The sequence below is a fragment of the Cebidichthys violaceus genome, unplaced genomic scaffold (genome assembly GCF_023349555.1).
Source record: "Cebidichthys violaceus isolate CVI_PGR_0920_01 unplaced genomic scaffold, fCebVio1.0.p SCAF_8, whole genome shotgun sequence".
NCBI lineage: Eukaryota > Metazoa > Chordata > Actinopteri > Perciformes > Stichaeidae > Cebidichthys > Cebidichthys violaceus.
In genome coordinates, this window is record NW_027176964.1 from 7929141 (window position 1) to 7948257 (window position 19117).

The following is a 19117-nucleotide window of genomic DNA, read 5'->3' on the forward strand; positions in this document are numbered from 1 at the left end:
TCCAATTTTTTTTTCACCTATGACTTTTGTTTCTTGATCTGACTCCCTGATCTGAATATACAGCACACGCTGCTGCTAATTCCTTGTTTATTGCCTTGTGGCTGAGCTTTGTCTCCGACAAATTTCCATAACAACTCGCCAAAATACAGTGGTAACTCTAAACTTTGTTCTTCTTTTCATTTTACGACCCTCTTGCAAGCCATTGATGAGCACACATAAAGTTCATGAGGCTCGTAAGTCTGTTTTACGAGAACCAAATCAGCAGATGGGTTAATGCCCTGTAAATGCACGCTGACTCACCCCGCTCGTCTCTTAAAAAAATAAATGCTCATGTGCCATACTTAATGAGCAACTTTACCGCTTCCTTGTTGACATCATTTTCTCGCTGTTGTGTTTTATTATCTGAGTCATATCCGCGCAGTGGAGCTGCGCTCAACATCTGTTTGCTTAATTTCTTTTTGACCACCGGTGCGTGAAGGTGCCTTTGGATGTTTTCTTCAAAAGACACTTTGATGGGATGAACTCATGAGAGACGCACAGGAAGTGGGAGACATCGCGAGTACGGCAGTTCAACTTTTGAACTGCAAATATTTGCATATTCACATAGACTCAGGAGTACAAAATTATGTTTCAAGTCAAAGTATTTCTCTTTGTCTTAAAAACATTTCTGGAGGGGATCTTAAAGGCTAATTCAAAACGAGCAAGGCATGATTTGTGAAATCAGTGTTGCTGCATAATCGTTAAGTGCTCTAAAACTCTATGGTTCATCCTTTGTTAAGGATACAAACACGGTCAACCCTAATAAAACAGAAGATCATTCAAGAGTTGGTTAAAGAAGAACATTGGGGCCAGTTACTGTTATGGCTGCAGGCCTTCTTCTCAGACGTCTCAATGGACCTCTCTCTCTTCCGAGCTTCAAAAAAGCTCTTGTCATGCAAGCATTGAGACTCTTTTAAATCATTTCTGTCTCCTAGCTTTTTGAGCAGAATGCATTATCCTGGAAACGTTGCGGTCTACACTGTGGCAGTGTCTGGTTTTGTGGCCACAGAGTTATATATGTGAGGAGATTTTGCAGCCTTGAGGTGGAGGAGGTTATGTTCATGGGAACCTATTGTAACACTAACAATAAATGAAGGCTTATTTGGACAACTTATAAATGGACTCATGAGACCTATTGTGGAGGCCAAACTGGAACCACATTGTGAGCCTCCGATACTGGCAACCTCAACACTGTAATACTGTTTCTCCTCAGTTATTTTCTTTTTCTTGGAAAAGTTCCAATTTGGTCCCCAAGGATGTCGTTTTGGTCAGAAATGATCCGTATGGATCCTTATTTTCTGTTTGAGTTTCGGCGCTGCTCTGTGGCGTGTTGTGCAGTCGAGATAATCTTTTTCCTCAGGAGAGAATGTGTGACTGCAGGCAGTGGGGAGCTGCTGGGATGTTGCTTTTTACGGGTTCACAGGAGCGAATATTTTTGAGTTGCGGCGTATACGACATATACCTTATGGGGCACGCAGTGACACAGTAGACTGTAGAGCATAAAAAATTACTGTCATGAGCCTGAGTCAGTCAGAGGAGGCAATGTGAAACTGCCATAATGCAAAGTGAATATTGAAGCTGGAAAAAGTCATGACATAAAATAAACCAATTTCATCCTCTGTGGTCTCATTTCCGTACAGATATTATGCAACGCTGTTTGAATAATGAAGAATGTACTGTGCAATGGGTCTCTTAAAAATGCGGCTCAAATACTGATTGAATGAATGTACAGTATTTCATTCAGCAATCATGATAGGAAATAAGATGTGATTGCCTTGTTTACGTCAAATAAGATTTAATGGAAAAGTCAGTAGCCAATTATTAAAAAAAAACGTTGCATCCAAAATTCCATACTAACATGCTAGTTAGTATGCTATAACAGCATGTGAGATTTTTTAGAATGTCCAAGACCTTTGTATGAAATCAATAGTACGCAGATTGCATACTATTTCCGATTGAATATATCCATATGCAAACACTAAATAATGGATCAATAATGCATCAATGTAAATGTAAGTATATACTTTGCGAGGCGGAATATAATTTTTGAATAAGTTCAGACTTTATGACTCTTACAAATCGTCGTTTGGTCCCATGAGGTTGGCACATGTTACCATGGTTAGGCGTCTCCAAGCAGCAAGGAGCCACTCAGGAAGTAACTACAGTAGTTGCGTATAAAAAGATACACGCTACTGTTTATTCACAGAAAAGTATGTTGAACAATAGTGCACACGTATTGAGTATGTGCATAGTACGTGACTTCGGACACTGCACATGTCCGCATACAGAGATAATAATAAGTTTGTACATTTTTATGCCTCTGAGCCAGCGACAGCCATGGCCAGAGTCATTATGTTTTGGGGGTTTTACTCTGTCTTTTCCATTCTCATGGACGCCTGGAGAGAATTTCTTCAGATTTGGCACAAATCACGGTTTAACTATATGAAATTTGGTGGACCAAGATCCCCGTGACCTCACAGAACGTGTTTTTGGTCATAACTCAAGAATTGCTAATGATGATGTGGTGATATTTTGGAAAGACATGGATGTAAACAACAACATGACTGGTTGGCAGAGGCATACAGCCGTGAGGCGGTTATTGTAGTTTACTTTAAGAATGTGCAGAATGTATTCCAAAACAACTACACAGGCTTGAGCTTCATTACGTAACGATAACAAACTAGTTCTGTTGTTAATACTTAACAAGCAAGTTGAGCAGTGCAGCCTTCCTAGAAAAGCTGTTAAGTATTGATGGGGGTCAAGGAGTGAGATTCAGAGGCTTGGGAATGATAAAAAGTAAATGTCATTTTTTTTATAGCGTGTGTGTGTGTGTGTGTGTGTGTGTGTGTGTGTGTGTGTGTGTGTCCAAACATTTCCAGACAAGACAATGGTAGATTAATTGCTTCCCCCTGAAAGTCCTCTCTTGGTAAAAGACCAATAATGAATCTGATTAAAAACTTGTGCACTTGTTAATTACCCCTCTGTAACGTCCAGACAGTGAAAAAACTACCTCTGCCTGCAGTCTGAAAACTTCTCTGCCTTTCGTCACTCATGTAGGCGTGTTTTCTCGGGGCCAGATTGATGACGTTGAAGTGTTCAGCAATGATCTGTGATGAACTCTGAAGCACGGCCCACACGCCGGCTCTATCCTTAACCCGAGATTTATGGCCGCGGCTCGGCGGACGAGGAGTGGCAATGCAAATAGCAGTATTTACACTCGGTGATGCAAGCGTTGCGGCTAATCTGACAGCTGAAGGAATCACGGCGGGCCAGAGGGCGAAAGGGACGTGACTGATGATTGAGTTGGCCGGGCTGACAGCAGGCGGCACAGCCGAGCGGAAACAGCTTGTTCCTAAATCAGCAGCCATCGTTGATTGATAGGATATTATTGGCATTGTGCATGAAAACAATTTAAAATGAGTGTTTTATTTTCATTTATTTTCATTGGCATTTCAGTGGTCCACACACAAAAAGTCTCCCCAACACACACTCTACAGTGCATACTTCCCCCTGTTTAAAAAAAAAATCTATTTATAATCCTTAAAGTCAAACAGCAAGCACAGTGCAACTGGTGTATCTGTTTACAGTGCAACCAAACAAACGCAGTTTTAATATAAAAGTCAGTCAACCATAATTGCAACCGGGATCTAGGTTCAAGCTGCACATGCTGCAAGTAGTTCTCCACACAACAGCAGGGAGCGGTTCAGTTGGTTACCTTGCTGAGGAGTTGTAGATTTAACTTTGATTGACAATTGCAGTTGACGCTGTCTGCAGTGACATGCATTGCTTTTTCTGTGGCTCCATTACGATAAAAATCACTCTATGTTCAGAGATTAGGGGAATGGCGGTAGGGCTGGGCGACATGGAGAAAATGAAATAGCACAATATTTTTGACCAAATATCCCTATATCAATATTGCAAGGATAAGGGTTTACCATTGGTGCTTTCACAACATATTTATACAATACAACTTCTGATAAATAATCATCAGTAAAGTGGATACATTGACTAAGTGTGTAAATGTGAATAATGGAACAGCTAGAACAGTGTGGTAAGATCAGAAAATCACTTTAATGCAGCCTAAGGCAACACTTATGCGATATTACGATATCCAAAATCTAAGCCGATATCTAGTCTCGTATCACGATATCGATATAATATTGATATATAGCCCAGCCCTGAATTACCAATAAAAACTAACACATAGAGAGATAATCACTGAATGTAAGTACATTGGTTGGCTATGGCAGAAAAAAATGCCACAGAAAACAGGGTTTGATTTCATTAAAATGTTCAGGGTTGTAACTCTAAACTGCTTAACTATATTTGCTCCTTTTTTTTTGGTTTAATGCTGGTTCAGAGCCACACTGCCAGTAATGAAACAATGGTGAGGAAATGTTGAGTACTATATTCATTAATGACCTAAAATTTGTTCAAATTAAAAATACTGGAATAACCCCAAAATATACTATGCGCACCATGTTGGTGTTTTTTTTAATGTAGTGTGTAGTTGTCCTAGGCTGCTAAAAAGCCAAAATCCCAAACAAAATGCAGATGAAATGCCCTCTGTGTCCTCAATAACTCTGCTGAGCGATGTTCTCTGCCAAGTATAAAATACACTCAATACTAAAAGGAACAAGGTTACATTTTCACATGCTGACTGTCGGCACATGATATTGACCGTTACAAATCAAATCCAGAAACGTGGGTTGCTGAAACATCACTACAAAAGCAAAAAATACACACAGTTTAGACTAAATGTGAAAATTATACTGTTTGCAAAGGTGCACTGCGTTAGATTGCATAGGTATTATGATATTACATTATGTTCATCGCCGTTACGATGATATGCTGTCTGCATGCTGGCAAAAAAAAAAAAGCCTCAGGGATGCATTAATACAAAAACATAATGGATGATGATGTGCTGCCTGGCATTGTTGGTTTTAAGGGTCTGTGGCTGTGTGAGGCTTTCTGCTCTGCTGTTAGGGCTGTGGAGAGCGCGGCTGATAATGATCGGTTATCAAACAAAACTGTACCGGCCTTTGTTAGGCGCCCTCATTTCTCTCTCGCCCTTTCTCTCTTTGACTTCAGTCTGAACTGACTGACCGATGGCCACGACTGCAGGCAGTGCTGGTCAGGGATTCAGACGTTTAGATTCTCTATCCACAATCTCCTTCATGAGAGAACGTTTCCTGCCATTAATCAGGAAAAGATTAGCATTTTTAGTAACTGCATGGCCCCCATCAACTTACAAGTTAATGTCTTCATAATAAACTCTAATTTGTGTTGATCTTTTTCGTAATAAAATAAACACAAGCCTTGGAGTGGAAACGATTAAACAAGGGATTGTCCTGCAAGAAATCTGCTGAATATTCGTTTATTCATTTCTTTACCAACATAAAGATGTCAGACAACAAGTGATCACTGGGGGGAGCTAGCATGCAGTGGAAGACTATCCCATTGTTTATTGACAGATAAATAAATGATTGTTTGTTGGTCCCCCAGACAGAAAGGGAAAAAAAGACGCTGTCAATAACTTCAACAGCCCTGCACATTCCTTGCTTGGTGCAAAGTGCTTGTTTAAAGGCTTTGGATTTATTTGACAGGGCTGCCTAGAGATGTTGTCTCAGGCAGCACATAAACCACTACATGATAGAACTGAAAATAAATGAAAATGATGTCAATTAGCTAATAAAAATGTGGTTCAAAAGTGGCGCAACAAAAGCTCTGCAGGCTCGCTCTGACCCCTCATGGTCGCGTTATCTTTTACTTCTCCAATTAAGCCTGCTTGTGTGTTGTTTCTTTTTTTTGGTTGTTGCCTGGAACCTACGAGTAATGGGTTGTGATGATCAATGGTGGTACCCCTCACTGTGTTTGGGTTTCTTCTCTTGTTTATTAGATCCCCCCCACGTTTGCTTTTTGTCTAATGCGGTGTGTTTATCTTGTTAATGTCCGGCTGCCTCTCACCTCTCTTAAAACGTTGTTGATGTTTCTGTGCGGCTAATTTTCAGGTGCTCGCTTCCCCTGACAGCGAATTGAGTTTAATCTGTCAGTGAGCGACTCGCATGAGTGAAGTCGGATAATAGGGAGAGTAGAGTGACTGTCACACATTCGAGGATTAAACTGTAAACTTGAATTGTGAAATTAATTTCATTTTATAATTTTTTTTTCTTATTAATGGGATATCTATGCAGAACAGACCCAATTACATATGCTTTTATACCCCAACTAGATTCATTTGAATGTATTTGGGTGAAAGGGAAACCAGGCTCTCTGCTCATGTGTCAGTGGAGCTGTCCACAGCAGTGGTGCTGAAATCTTGGCACTGAGCTGGTCCTGCAGCTCCCTGAGGCCAAGTGTGGAGCTGCGCAGTGACAAATGGGTTGGTATGCTGTCTGGCCTTTTTAAAGTCCATTGTCAGAATCGCCCTGCCACAGAAATGTGTTTCCCTCTACATTTATTTCTTGAATTTCTTGCTATTCTATATATCCTCCTTTTTTCCCTTTTATCCTGCTCAGAGGCACCATAGAATTGGGCCGATCACGACTTATTGTGGTAATTATAATATGCTTCCCATTAACTTACCTATAATCTTTATTTGTGGTATTGCAATTGTGCTTATCCATGGGCGTGCACTCTATTATATAACAATTATGATGCATAAATTTGACTTTTTCTCTCTGGTACAGATTCTGATACCTCAGCCCAGGGAATACAAGTACTAAGAGGGAGATGACATGAGGAGAGAGATCATTGTGCCGTTATAAACTGAGTAAGGGTCCCCCAGTGACCGAATATATGTAACCGACAGTGGAAATTATGGATTATTTTAATGACATTGAGGAAGAAACTGTATTCAATCTGGATTGCCTAATGGATACCAACCTTGTAGAATGGATTGGTGCGACCGTACTTACATGGCCATCTGTAGGCATCTCTGTACATCAGAAATATAAAGAGAAATATGTTTTTCTTATAATATGCAAATTGAGCACGTAATTTACTTTGTTAATGGTGCCAAGTACACTTGATACAGTGAGAGCAGATTTTTTCTGGATCCTAAAGATTTTGGTCTAAAGAGATCTGTCAACAAACAAAAGGAACAAAATCCCAATTATTATCAAATTAACATTTTCCCTATAGTGCAACCTGGGCTGCTAAAAATGTATATACTTTTGCCTAATCAGACTAAATGATCTGGCAGCACTTCATTATTTCCAAGTAAGTATAATGATCAAAAGTGTGATCTCAGAATAAGCTTGCACAGATTAATTTCCTGGAGCAATCAAAATATTCCATGATTTACTGTATCATTTATGATAAACATCATTTTGGATTTAAGATAAAAAAATGGATGATTTTACTCTGAAGTTTAGACATTGCTCTGTTTATTCCTGTGAAAACAACAATTACCCCTTAAGATGATAGTGAAGGCACTGCCATCCATTACAAGGAAGACATTGTACTGCTGCCAAACACAATCTCCCCTTTGCCGTCGACGCACGTTACGGACTTTCTCTCCGTCTTATCGCAGAGCGTTCAGTTCCTTTTCCCTCCAACAGATGACTGGTTCAAAAACCCAGGAGCTCTGCAGAGGCTGCTCATGACTTCTGAGGAAAAGCTCTCTTCAGAACCAGAGGGCTGCGCGTGTGTGTGTGTGTGTGTGTGTGTGTGTGTGTGTGTGTGTGTGTGTGTGTGTGTGTGTGTGTGTGTGTGTGTGTGTGCGCGTAACACAAATAAGGCAGGCAAGCTGTGCTAACAACAATGTGGATTGTGTATGTGCACAGAGACGTGACACACGGTGAGAGAGTTACAGCACAAACAATGTTTTGTTGGGAACGGGAACTATTTCTGCTCTATGTGGGAGGACGGTAGCACTGCTTCTCAAGAGCCAGCCCAGCAGCAACCCTTTGTTTTATTGGCAGACAATACAGCAGTATTGGCTTACAGTATAGCGGAGTTAGTATGATTTTTTATTGGTATAGATATGCAAATCCTAAACTGCAATGCACAGAACACGGTCAGTCACGATACTCTATATGTATATTTAATCAAGATAAGACTAAAAATTGAACCTGAAAAAAAACAAACTCCACTGACACCTGAAAGTATTTTGCTCTTCATGCATTGATTCCTGTTTCCATTTCCTGTGTAATGGACTTGCCAGTAATGAGTGCCCACAGTGATCTGATCTGAACTGACAGGTCTCCATATTATCAGTTTGCTGTGAGCTCGGTGCAGAGCGGCGGGAAGTGGAGCCCGGTACAACTAAATATAGGTCCAGGTGGAGGGACAAAACCTTGAGCTCTCCTTTGTATTACCACAGAGGGTAGGGGGATGGGGGGGCTTTTGCACTATTGGAGCTCCAAACTTCAGTTCAGTTTTTGCTTCTTTTTGTCCCAATTTTTGTATAGTTTGAAGATGCTTTAAATTACAAATTTTTCGAGATAATGAAGAACAAATGATTGATTGCAATCTCACATGTTTTACTTCTTTTATTTTGATGTTGAAATGATGTCTGATCCTCCAGTCGTTGATTGCCCATGCATGCACATGTGCGCCTCAGTCCTATCCATAACTTCAATAAACTCATGACTAAACACCGCACGCTGTAGGCGGGAGATTTTGGAGCGGCGGGTGATGACACTGCCACTCCGAAAGGCAAGCCGAACCTCCCACATCGCAGCCGTCCACAGTTTCCTGCACATCAGCTGAACCCTGCGCTGTCTGCACCCACGGTCTCTTACATTATTCTAACAAATCACTTGATATCCGTGAACACTTGGTACGTCTCACTCTCTCGCTCCACCCTCTCTCTCTCTCTCGCTCTCTCTCTCTCTCTCTCTCTCTCTCTCGGTCTGCGTCTCTCTCTCCGCTTCATTATTCTGCACCTGTCAAAGGCGGACGCCGGGCGCGCTTTCTTCTTCTTCTTCTTCTTCTTCTTCTTCTTCTTCCCTCCTTCCCCTCTTTATTTACTGTCATGACTTCTGGAAAAGACGCGAACGGGCCGGTGAAAGCGGCTCAGCAGCAGGACCAGGTAGGACTTCAGACGTGTTCCCTTCTGTTCTCATATAATTAGCTTTTGGCGTTTATCTATCTCAACAAGCGCGCGTGTGTGTAGTAGTAGCAGCGGCGAAAACAGCTGATTTGAATCGGATAACCAAAATATTCGATATTTATCGCTGTTTTCATTTTTTTTTTTTTTTTTTACTTTTCTGGCTAGGTTGGAGTTATGCACCGACTTCCAAACTTCAACCTAAATATTTAATGAACTCCTATTTGTAACCTCAGTCCACAGGTGTAGCATCTATACCAGTGGTTTCAACGTTTTTCAGGCCAAGGACCCCCAAACTGATAGAGAGATGGAGCAGGGACCCCCTACTATATACAGTATATTGTATAAAGTTGTGTTTTATATTAAACTGGGCCTAGTGCCATGTATAAACATACCTTATTATTGTGCATTCAATACTAAGCTATTCAAATAATACACAGCTTCATATATTCATGTTTTTATTTTAAACATGTGCAAGGTACAGTGAGTATGGTGTCCATACCACTGCCATTTAGAAACATACCTTGTATGATAATCATGCATACAAGCTATTCAAATTGATTTTTTTATTTTAAACATAAATGTGGAAACGAAAATGAGTGATGGCCTATTAGTACCACTGCCATGCATAAACATACCTCTTATCTTGCATACAATACTGAACTGTTAAAATAATGGACAGATTCATGTTTTGGGAAAACATAAAAATACAAAAATAGAAATTGTCTAATCAACCAAAAGTTTTGCGGACCCCTGCGGTACCTCCGTGGACCCCCTACGTCTTCTGGTCTTCTGATACACAAGGTTTAGTTTTTGTTTGGTTTCAGGAACAAAATCAATTTTTTCAGTTTCTGCACCAAGGTTTGCACATCCATTAAGAAAATAGAAAGACAGATGTGTGTTAAATTGAGTTTAAATTGAGCTTTGTATGAGGCCCCATAGGGAACACTGTGAAGTGATGCAATGGCACAATCCACTTCATGGGTTTAACTGAGCTCCCGCCATTAATTTAGTTTGAAAGGTGCTTCACAGAGATAAACTCATGTTTGCTCGCAGTGAAGTCGAAACATCTTAACAGTGAATCTAGTTGCAACAGCTGTTGATTGTTAAGTATTTGTCTCTTATGGTATATGTTTTCGACCCTGAATATGTGAGATTTTATACAAAGATCTGTTTCATCAGTTGAGGCGAAGGTTCTTTCCATTATACATCATTGTTGCATGGGCAGGATATATTAAGTGATATTTCTTTCAAGTGAATTTGAAGAACCTCAGAGTTTTACTGTTTCTTGTTTACTTGTGCACTTTCTCAACAGCGTGACGATATCTTCCTTGTGTCTATGCGGACAGCACCTTTTGAATATATTAACTTCCTGCTCATGCATTCATGAAAGTGGTGGTGCAGTCGACGGCAGCACACCAGATCCTCAACCATGTTTAGATCAGAAAGAAGGGAGCATGGGCATCTCATGATGGTTGAGAGGAAAATCGGATGTGAGACCTGGAGAAGGAAGCTCACAGAAAGTGAAATGCTCATCTGCAGATGTCATAATGCAGTTATCATTCACTATGCACGTGCAGCAATCATTTCACCTTCGATAATGAAACAGAAAGATGCATCTTTATTCGCTCTGGCCTCGACTTCTTGTCCCCTTTTCAGAGCGCACCGTTTGTACAAGCAACACAATTTCCTGTTGAACGGGGAGCTCGGAAAAATATATACCCCCTCCTCGTCGCTGACGCCGTGACCTTGCTCGTTGGTATCATATCAGTTTCAAATGCAAATGCCAGCCTGCGCTTCTACTCTGTAATGAGACGGAGGCAAGACAGAGACGAGAATATCAGAACACAGGAAGCGACCGTGCCGAGCCCAAGAAGCACATCTGAGATTGGAACTCCGGCCACTCTGGACTGCAACATCGCTGCTGCTGACAGTGGAGGTTTTAATGCAGTTGGTCGACGTGTTGTGGGCACCTGGCTCTTTATCCAGCTTGAATCTGAGAATGTACGTGAATGAATTCAAGCTTATCTTATCTTCTCCCTTTTGAAAATGCTGCTGCCTTTTTATTATGGCAGTCATTACTGGCTCAGCAAGTGCAGCTCCATATTGTTTATTTGATACGGCATCGCTGTCCGTCTCTTTTGTTGAGCACCGCCGCAAACAGCCCCCTCACCCCGTTGCCGATCGTGATGCTATAAAGGCGGACCGGAATTGCCAACACATTGTTGCTCTCTGTCTGTTGTTTACGTACCCATTAACGTACTCGCTGCTTTTGAACTCCAGGTCATTGTCTTGTTCAAGGTAGCATCCACTTGCACAGTATCTATTTCCAGCAGCAGGGTAGACGAGCAGTCATTTAAAACACAAGCACCCATCCACACTGCGGGGATCAAAGGTGACTCATGCAGTATAAGACCTGTTACATAATTGATGAGATGGGTAGACTCTGCTGTGATTAAATTCAATTTAAATGTTTTCATGAATTTTTTCAGCTCCCCCCACCCCTCTGAAACTTTACTCCTTCTAAATGCATTTGGTCTGCACGTAATTATTCTGAAAGGATAATGGGTCTCTTATCTTTCTTTCAACTCAAAATTGGTTTAATTTTCATGGACATTTTTAGGGAAAAATAACGTTCAGTTTGAAAAGGAAGAGAGAAAAAAAGAAATGGCAGTGAGGGTTACTTCCAGCTGATCCATTCTTGAGTGATTCAACTTCAGTCGCGTTGTTGTGCAGTTCTTCTGATGATTAAAAGATATTGTGCCAGTTTTGTCCAGAGGCGGGCGGTAATTCATATCCCCTGAGAAAACACTTCTTTTTCCTCGGTCGTGCCTTTTTTTCCTGTCGATAGATTCGGCAGGCGTTAACGCCGCCTCGTTTTTTGCTTTTCTCATCTCCCTCCCAGTGTCACACTCACAGTACGACATGTTATTAATTCTTACAAAGACCAATGGAAAAACCACACGAAGCCCAGAAAGTATCTACTAATAACGCCAAGTTTGGTCTCTTTTGTCTCTATCCCATTTCCCATTTGTATGGATCTTTTCCTGCAGATTCTTACTTCTAATATCTGAAGCATAAGCTCAAATATGTATTTATTCTTCAACACAGATTGGGAGGGATTTCCTTCCCAATCTGTTTTGTGGATTCTTTTAAACAATTATCTTCAGGAAGAGTTGCCCACGAAGTCGACACGCTTTCAATTATGGCAACACTTTGCATGGTGCACTTCCATGGTTTCCTTTGTTGTGATACAGGGCTGGACTGGCCGTCCACTGGGCACATTCCTGGTGGTCTAACGTACCTTTTGTCTGACCGGCACATTAAACAAGTAGGTAGGCCCATTGTTTTTTTCCCTGCACGCTCAGCAGAGAGGTTGTGTCCCGCCAAGTAGAAAGTGGAAACCTTTTTATTCAGTGTTTACTACATTTTAGCAACATACTCTATGATAAAACACATTCAAAATTGCATTTTTTGCAAAGACGGGACATCCTCATTAGATGGGCTACTGCGTAAAACACTGTAAAATGGCTGCAACTCAACGATTGTGCAGTAGCTTTAAAAATCTGAAAGTCTTCGCCGTTTATAGGCTAAATGAATGAACGAATGAATGAATAATCTTTTATTTAATTTAACCATCTTTGTGGCATGTCTTGCCAAACCTTACAGTGAAGGTGTCAATGAATAAATAAGTGATAAATAAGGTCTAATGATTCTTAATTACAAACGTTCTGATCTGTCAGCAATAGGCATTCATTACTATTTACAGACTGTATGGGCTAAAATGCACTAGAAGCCAATTTTTTTTTTTTTTTACAATAATTCATTACATGTTAACTATCAGGTATTCAAACATTGCATTCATTAAATTGCAATAATAAAGATGATGCGTCTGTGTCACCTCTCAGGCTGCAAATTAAGACAGTATTTAAGAAAACAGTAATTTCAGGATTTCAAGCTTCTCAAACTTGCTTCTGTTTTGGAAGAAAGACTTAGAATTTAAACTCTTCATCCGTCACCATCACCTGCCGCTAAATGTTGGAGGAAAGTTGTGCTGCACTAAATGTGCAACAGGCTTTGGCATTTTGTTCTCATGACACAGTAGAAAATGACAGAGCGGCGTTATAATTGAATTATTTTGCAGAGTGCTTTGTCATCACATAACCAGTTGTTTTTGTTGGCTCTCTGCTGTAGATGCTGAATTTTCCCCTTCCATTCTGAAAAAGAGACTGTTTTTAATGTCAAGCAGCGGATGTGTTTAGCAGCCTGCTTAGGCATGTTAGCATTGTCATCGTTTGAGCACGTTAGCATGCTGATATAATTTACCACAAAGCACTGCTGGTGCTAAGTACATCCTCGCAGAGCCACTGGCTGGGCTGTAGACTCTTAGTCTTGTTGCGTTTGTCTTTGGCACCACTCTTCAGTTTGCTGTTACTGTATGTTGTACTGTACATTGCAGTCTGTCCTGTGTGTTTCTATGGGTTTTGTAGGTTTGTACACGTTAATGTGTCCACTTAACTGCACAAAATGTTCCTGTTTTAAGCCATACAAAAAGACACCCAGGTACACTTGAGAGATAGCCAGGTCCCACGAGTTTCCAAGCCAAACGTAGATGAGCACACACACATAGAAGAGTACACTCACTCACACACAGACACACACACACACACACACACACACACACACACACACACACACACACACACACACACACACCCACACACACACTCTTGAAGCTGTAGAATAAATCCCTCGGAGCACCTCCCTCTCCAGTCTGGTAATGTATCCGTTCTGACAATAAGACGAGTGCGGCACTCATGGTATTTTTAAATGAGACACGCTGACTGGGTGTAATTTAATTTAACATTGCCAACATACAGAATGCTGTAGCTGACTGGAAGAATTTAAGTGAGGCATGGAAGGGAAGAAGCATCGCCCCAGATATTGAATAATTCATTCCCAGGTGAAATCAGATAATGGCATAAAAGGCAGCGGTCTAAATCATTTAATATTATTTTGAGTTGTTGAGAAAGAACAACATAGTGCACTTCTTCTTACTTACCTCACCAATAAATCAGTGATGCCACTAGTAATACTACTGCAACCACTACTGCATAACTAACCACACTACTACTACTGCTACTACAGTACTACTACTACTACTTATTCAAATAAGACCATCCATTTTAAGGAAGTATATATTTAAAGCTGCACTAATCAATATTTATATATTAACAATGAGTCAAATGACGATATGCAGTAGTAAGAAACCCACAGAGAATTAATATCCGACTCAATTTGTATCAATGATCATTATCCCCTCAGGTCTGTGGAGAGTTTTAGCATCTTTCAGCTCATTGTTTTAGTTTTTACGGCCTGAGGCTGGGTTAAACCCACTGTAAACTATAATGGCTCAGCACCAGACAGCAGACACACAAAGTTAGCGACTAGCATTTAGAGCATTTAGCAGCTTAAGTGCCAGATAACTTTCCTTAAGGAGTTTGTGAAGCGCAAAACAGTTAGAGGGAGAGTCAATATTTGACATAACGTGACTCCAACTGAATGCTAATGTCACTTTGTGTTTTCGTTCACTGCTGGATGTGCAAATGAGCAACTGTTTGCTCACACTGTTCATCATATCCACTTTATGAAGTCATATGTCAGTGTTGAGTTATCAGCCAAAGAATCAATTTGTGGCTAGCGCTGGACTCCATCTCCTTACATTGAGAACTTGCTGAATTTGGATTAGGAGAGATTGTTGTGTGATTGTTTTCCCGTATTGCAGAGTTGCTTGCAACCAGATGGAGCTTCGCAGGAGGATTTTTTTATAGTGCTTTGCTACTTGTTTGCTTGTGATGATACTTGTAAGAGCAAAACTTTATCAGCCGGTAATGAAAATGTTCCTGAGTCCTTTCATTCCTCGTCTGTTAGACAACTGTACAGAACAGCACTGAAGTCAAAGATCAGCTGTTCTCAATTTACTTTGTGTGCAACTTCAACTAAACTCTGTCTCCCCTCTTCTTCTGTTTTTTTATTTTTGTATTATTTCTTCACTTTGGAAAATTACTTTTACAGAAAATACATGCCACAGTGTGACATTTACTATCTTACAGTGCTTTTCCTCAGCGGTTATAGTCAGGCATGTTGATCTATGTGATTTGGTTTACAATACACTCCACAGTCCGTAGAGGTGGCATGTCCTCAATTCACAATTTTGTGCTTGTCTCTACTTATCGGATGTGATCGCTTATCAGCGAACACATTGACTTTAAAATATCTCGCCTGAACTACATTTAGTTTTCCTCGTCTTACACTCAGTTGAGTGTAAACCTCGCACTCCACATTTTCCGAAGGGGACAAAGACGGGCTGGATAGACGGAGACAGGCTGATGCACTACCATCCATGAACCCAAAAGCCAGCTGGCATAAATTCTTAATCTCATTCATGAATGCCCATGATTTATTGATGCTGTTCCAGAGGAAAAGTTTACCCCTATGTCCGAAGGCTACTGCTTCACTCTCGAGTTTGACTCTGTACTCAGACAGCGACTACATTACAGTGGAGTGATATATCGAGTGTCGAGGGGTCCGATGTCTGCATCTGAAGTTTTCTTTCGTTTCAAATGTCTGTTTTCTTCCGTGTCATATTTGTTAGTTGGTTAATTCCGCGAGCCTCCGGTCACATTTCCCACGTGACAGTCTGCAGTATTATCAGTCCTCGCTGTACTGCACAGCAGCCAGCACCATCTTCACTGCAAATCTGACTCAAATGACTCCCTTGGTTCCCTTGGAAACCAGGTGCTCAGAGATCAGTAAAGATCCATTTCACACTTCAGCAGCGAGCAGAGACAAAGAGATGGTTAGACAGAGGGAAAGTGGGAGGGAGAGAGGATTAGAGAGAGCGAATGGGAGCATCTTTTAAGCTTCACCTTAAAAGATGCTTCATTTTCATAGCCCCTTTTTGTCTAGAAAAAAACAGGAAAATAGTAACAAATAGATTGAGAAAAATGGTGTTGCTTCCCCTCGTAGGATTCTCTACCACTTTAAAGTCGTCAGTACCAAAATGCACAGGGTTTGTTTAGATGTGGCGCCTGTAGAGAAGAGGGTGAAAATGGCTCCGGCTCTCATTTATTGATGCAGCTTTTATTGTTATCAGCTGTATGGCATGCCTGCCTGCTCTTCACACACACTAACAGATGGAGATGGCTTCATGCAGACAGCCAGGAATATCTCACCGTGTCTGAAAACACTGGCAAAGGTCAAGATTTCCTTTTAGCACACGGACACGCTTTTTTGCCTCGTTAAGAGCTCTTCAGTAAATGTCAGCATCCAGGGAATACAAGAGATTACAGCTGTTTGTTGCATACTTTAATAAGTCCAACATCGGGGAAATCAACTGATATGAAGTTAGATTCTGTACGTCTCTTAAGGGTTTTAATTTGCTGGAAACAATGGAGGTGTTGGCGATTCATACATTTTATGTGACATTTTATGTGCTCGAGTTCGGAGCTCTCAGCTCATTTGTGGTTGAGTAGGTGGGTGAAATGTTCCACACTGCACAAAAGGATAAAGCAGTCTGCAGGGATAAAGCAATCAGAGCTAAGACACTTTAATAGCAGTGGATTGTATGAGGGAACAGTGCTATTTTAAAAAGCATACGCAGCTGCTTTTGAGTCTACTTTTCAAATACATGAATTCAGTATGGGGGCACATTGTTGGGTCTTTAGTAAGAGAGACAATAAATAAAGTAGCTTATAAAAAGAAAGAAGCCTCTACCTAAATCTATGTGTAGGTGTAACCAGTGGAGCTTCCTAAAGATTGCACTGAAATTGATGCAGAGTTTCATCATACCAACTTTCCACAGTGTTGACATATGTTCATTTTCAAATTCAATTCAGATAATTTAGCGTGATGGTGGCACCAAATGGCTTTCACTAGTAGAAAATGAGATCTTCACTACTTAAACTTTACCAACCCAATCTGTAACTGTTGTTTTTATTTACTGCACTAGGAGCCTACGGGCTACGTGGAAATGAACAAAACCAGCCTGGAAATTGTGTTAAATACTCTTTTTTGGATTTGACCCTCGGTGAAGATGATAAAATACATGCAGATACAAACAGTGGTGAGATTTAAGATTAAAGTATACTCAAGTACTGTTTTCAAGTTTTTGAGGGACTTTTACTTTACTTGAGAATTTTTGTGCACCTTTATGCCTCTACTCCACTGCATTTGCGTAATTGACATTAATAATACAAAATATAATCAACGAATAAGTGTTGTATTATAATAGATGAAGTTACCTAGCTGTGTTTCTAGTAGTTAGAAATAACCGTTTGACATTAGAATGATGTTTACACTTGAATGCATCAACACAATTATATGATATGTATATTATTTAGCAAAAAAGACTATTCAGCAAAATGAGTACTTTTACTTTTGGTACTTAAAGAGTATTTTACTGCTAATGCTTTTGTACTTCTACTCGAGTAATTTTTTCTAATTTATTTTATACATTAGATTTGTCTTTATTGTTTGTCTTGGGCATTTGAGAAAAGACGGGTAGCATAGTAGATAGCAGCAGACAGCCTCTCCATATACACACCATATATCTCTATATTCTACACCGTTGTACTGGCACTTTTACTTAAGTAAAAGGTCTGAGTACTTCTTCCACCGTGGCACGTAGAAGCACACACTTACACACTCTTAGGTAAATTGGATGGGGAATATGAAATTGAGCTATAACCAAGCCGTGCCATTTGCTCCATCGACACCTAGAGGTGTCCCATTACCTCTCCTACCAAAAGTCAAGAGAGAACTAGCCGGCATGAAAGAGCAAAGAGTGATTTACAAAGTGATGCTGCAGGAATGGTTCCTGTACTAAAGCCCGATGACCCAGAGGTTCTTTTATGTGTAGACCTGACAAAGTTGACCACTAAGTCAACAGAGAGGGACATGTACATTCATCAGTGGATCACACTCTTGGAGGGCGCCAAAGTATTCTCCAAACCGGACACAAGTTTGGCGTTTTGGCAAATCCACCTTGCAAAAATATATTCATTACTCCATTTGGGAGATATTGCTTTAGCAGACTCTGATTTGGCATCTACACTGCACCAGAACATTTCCAAAAGAGAATGTCTCAGCTGCAGGAAAGCCTAGACGAAGTAGTTTTCCAGATGGATGTTGTCCTCGTTCATGCAAAGACTAAGGTTCAGCACGATGTGGGATGAATGGCAGTGTTAAAGTGACTGGACCAAGCAGCTGCAATGTTGAAAATTGAACCTGTGAATTCCTCAAAACCTCTGTCAAGTTTCTGGTACAGATCAACAACAAGGTGAGAGCTGTCACCAACACAGAGGAGCCCACTGATGTGAGTGGGTGGGGAGGCTTCAGGGGATGATTAATCATATCGACAAGTACCCCCTTACCCTAGCAGAGAAGATGGTTACCGAGGGAGTGCAAAGAGCATTTGCATCTGGGAAAATGTATGACGCAGAGTTTTTGACAGCATCAAACGAGAATTGAGCGAATCACCAGGTTTGGCACTTTTCAATCCCAGGACACAAACAATAGTCTCAGCTGATGCATCGGCGTATGGACTGAGAGCTCCAGAAACGATAGGATGGCCCATGAAAACCGGGTGCCTGATTCAACAACACTGAAGAAAGATCTGCTACAATAAAAAAGGAGGCTTTAACCATTGAGCGATTCTCAGACTTGATTTGGCTTCTTCAACTTCTGGAATCAAAGACCTTGAACAAGACTGAGAACGGCACTGATGACATACTCATACTCTGTTGCACACGTTCCAGGACAGAACATTGTAACCGTGAGCCATCGTAGTCCTCAGCACAAAAAAGGGCTGCAGGTGAAAAAAAACTAGAGACGGAAATTAAACGTTATGCATTAACGTGATGACAGAGCAAAAAATGCACCAAAACAAAGGTGAGGAAAGAGGTGAAGCAGTACTGTATTAGCAGTTGGCCTGACAAATTTAGCATAAAGTAGCCGTGTCCG

The 19117-nt window shown here is 40.8% G+C and overlaps 1 protein-coding gene across 4 annotated transcripts in view; it reads left to right on the forward strand.

The window, feature by feature from the left end:
- LOC137892724 (A-type potassium channel modulatory protein DPP6-like) overlaps window positions 1-19117 on the forward strand; it is an 84054-nt gene that overhangs the window by 28447 nt on the left and 36490 nt on the right. Inside the window, exon 1 of one of the 4 annotated variants that reach the window (XM_068738071.1) lies at window positions 8907-9076. The exons of the other annotated variants lie outside the window; for them this stretch is intronic. Coding sequence (XP_068594172.1) covers window positions 9020-9076 — 57 coding nt within the window. The 5' untranslated portion in view covers window positions 8907-9019. Of the gene's footprint in view, window positions 1-8906; window positions 9077-19117 lie in introns of those variants that run through there. 4 annotated transcript variants of the gene reach the window in all.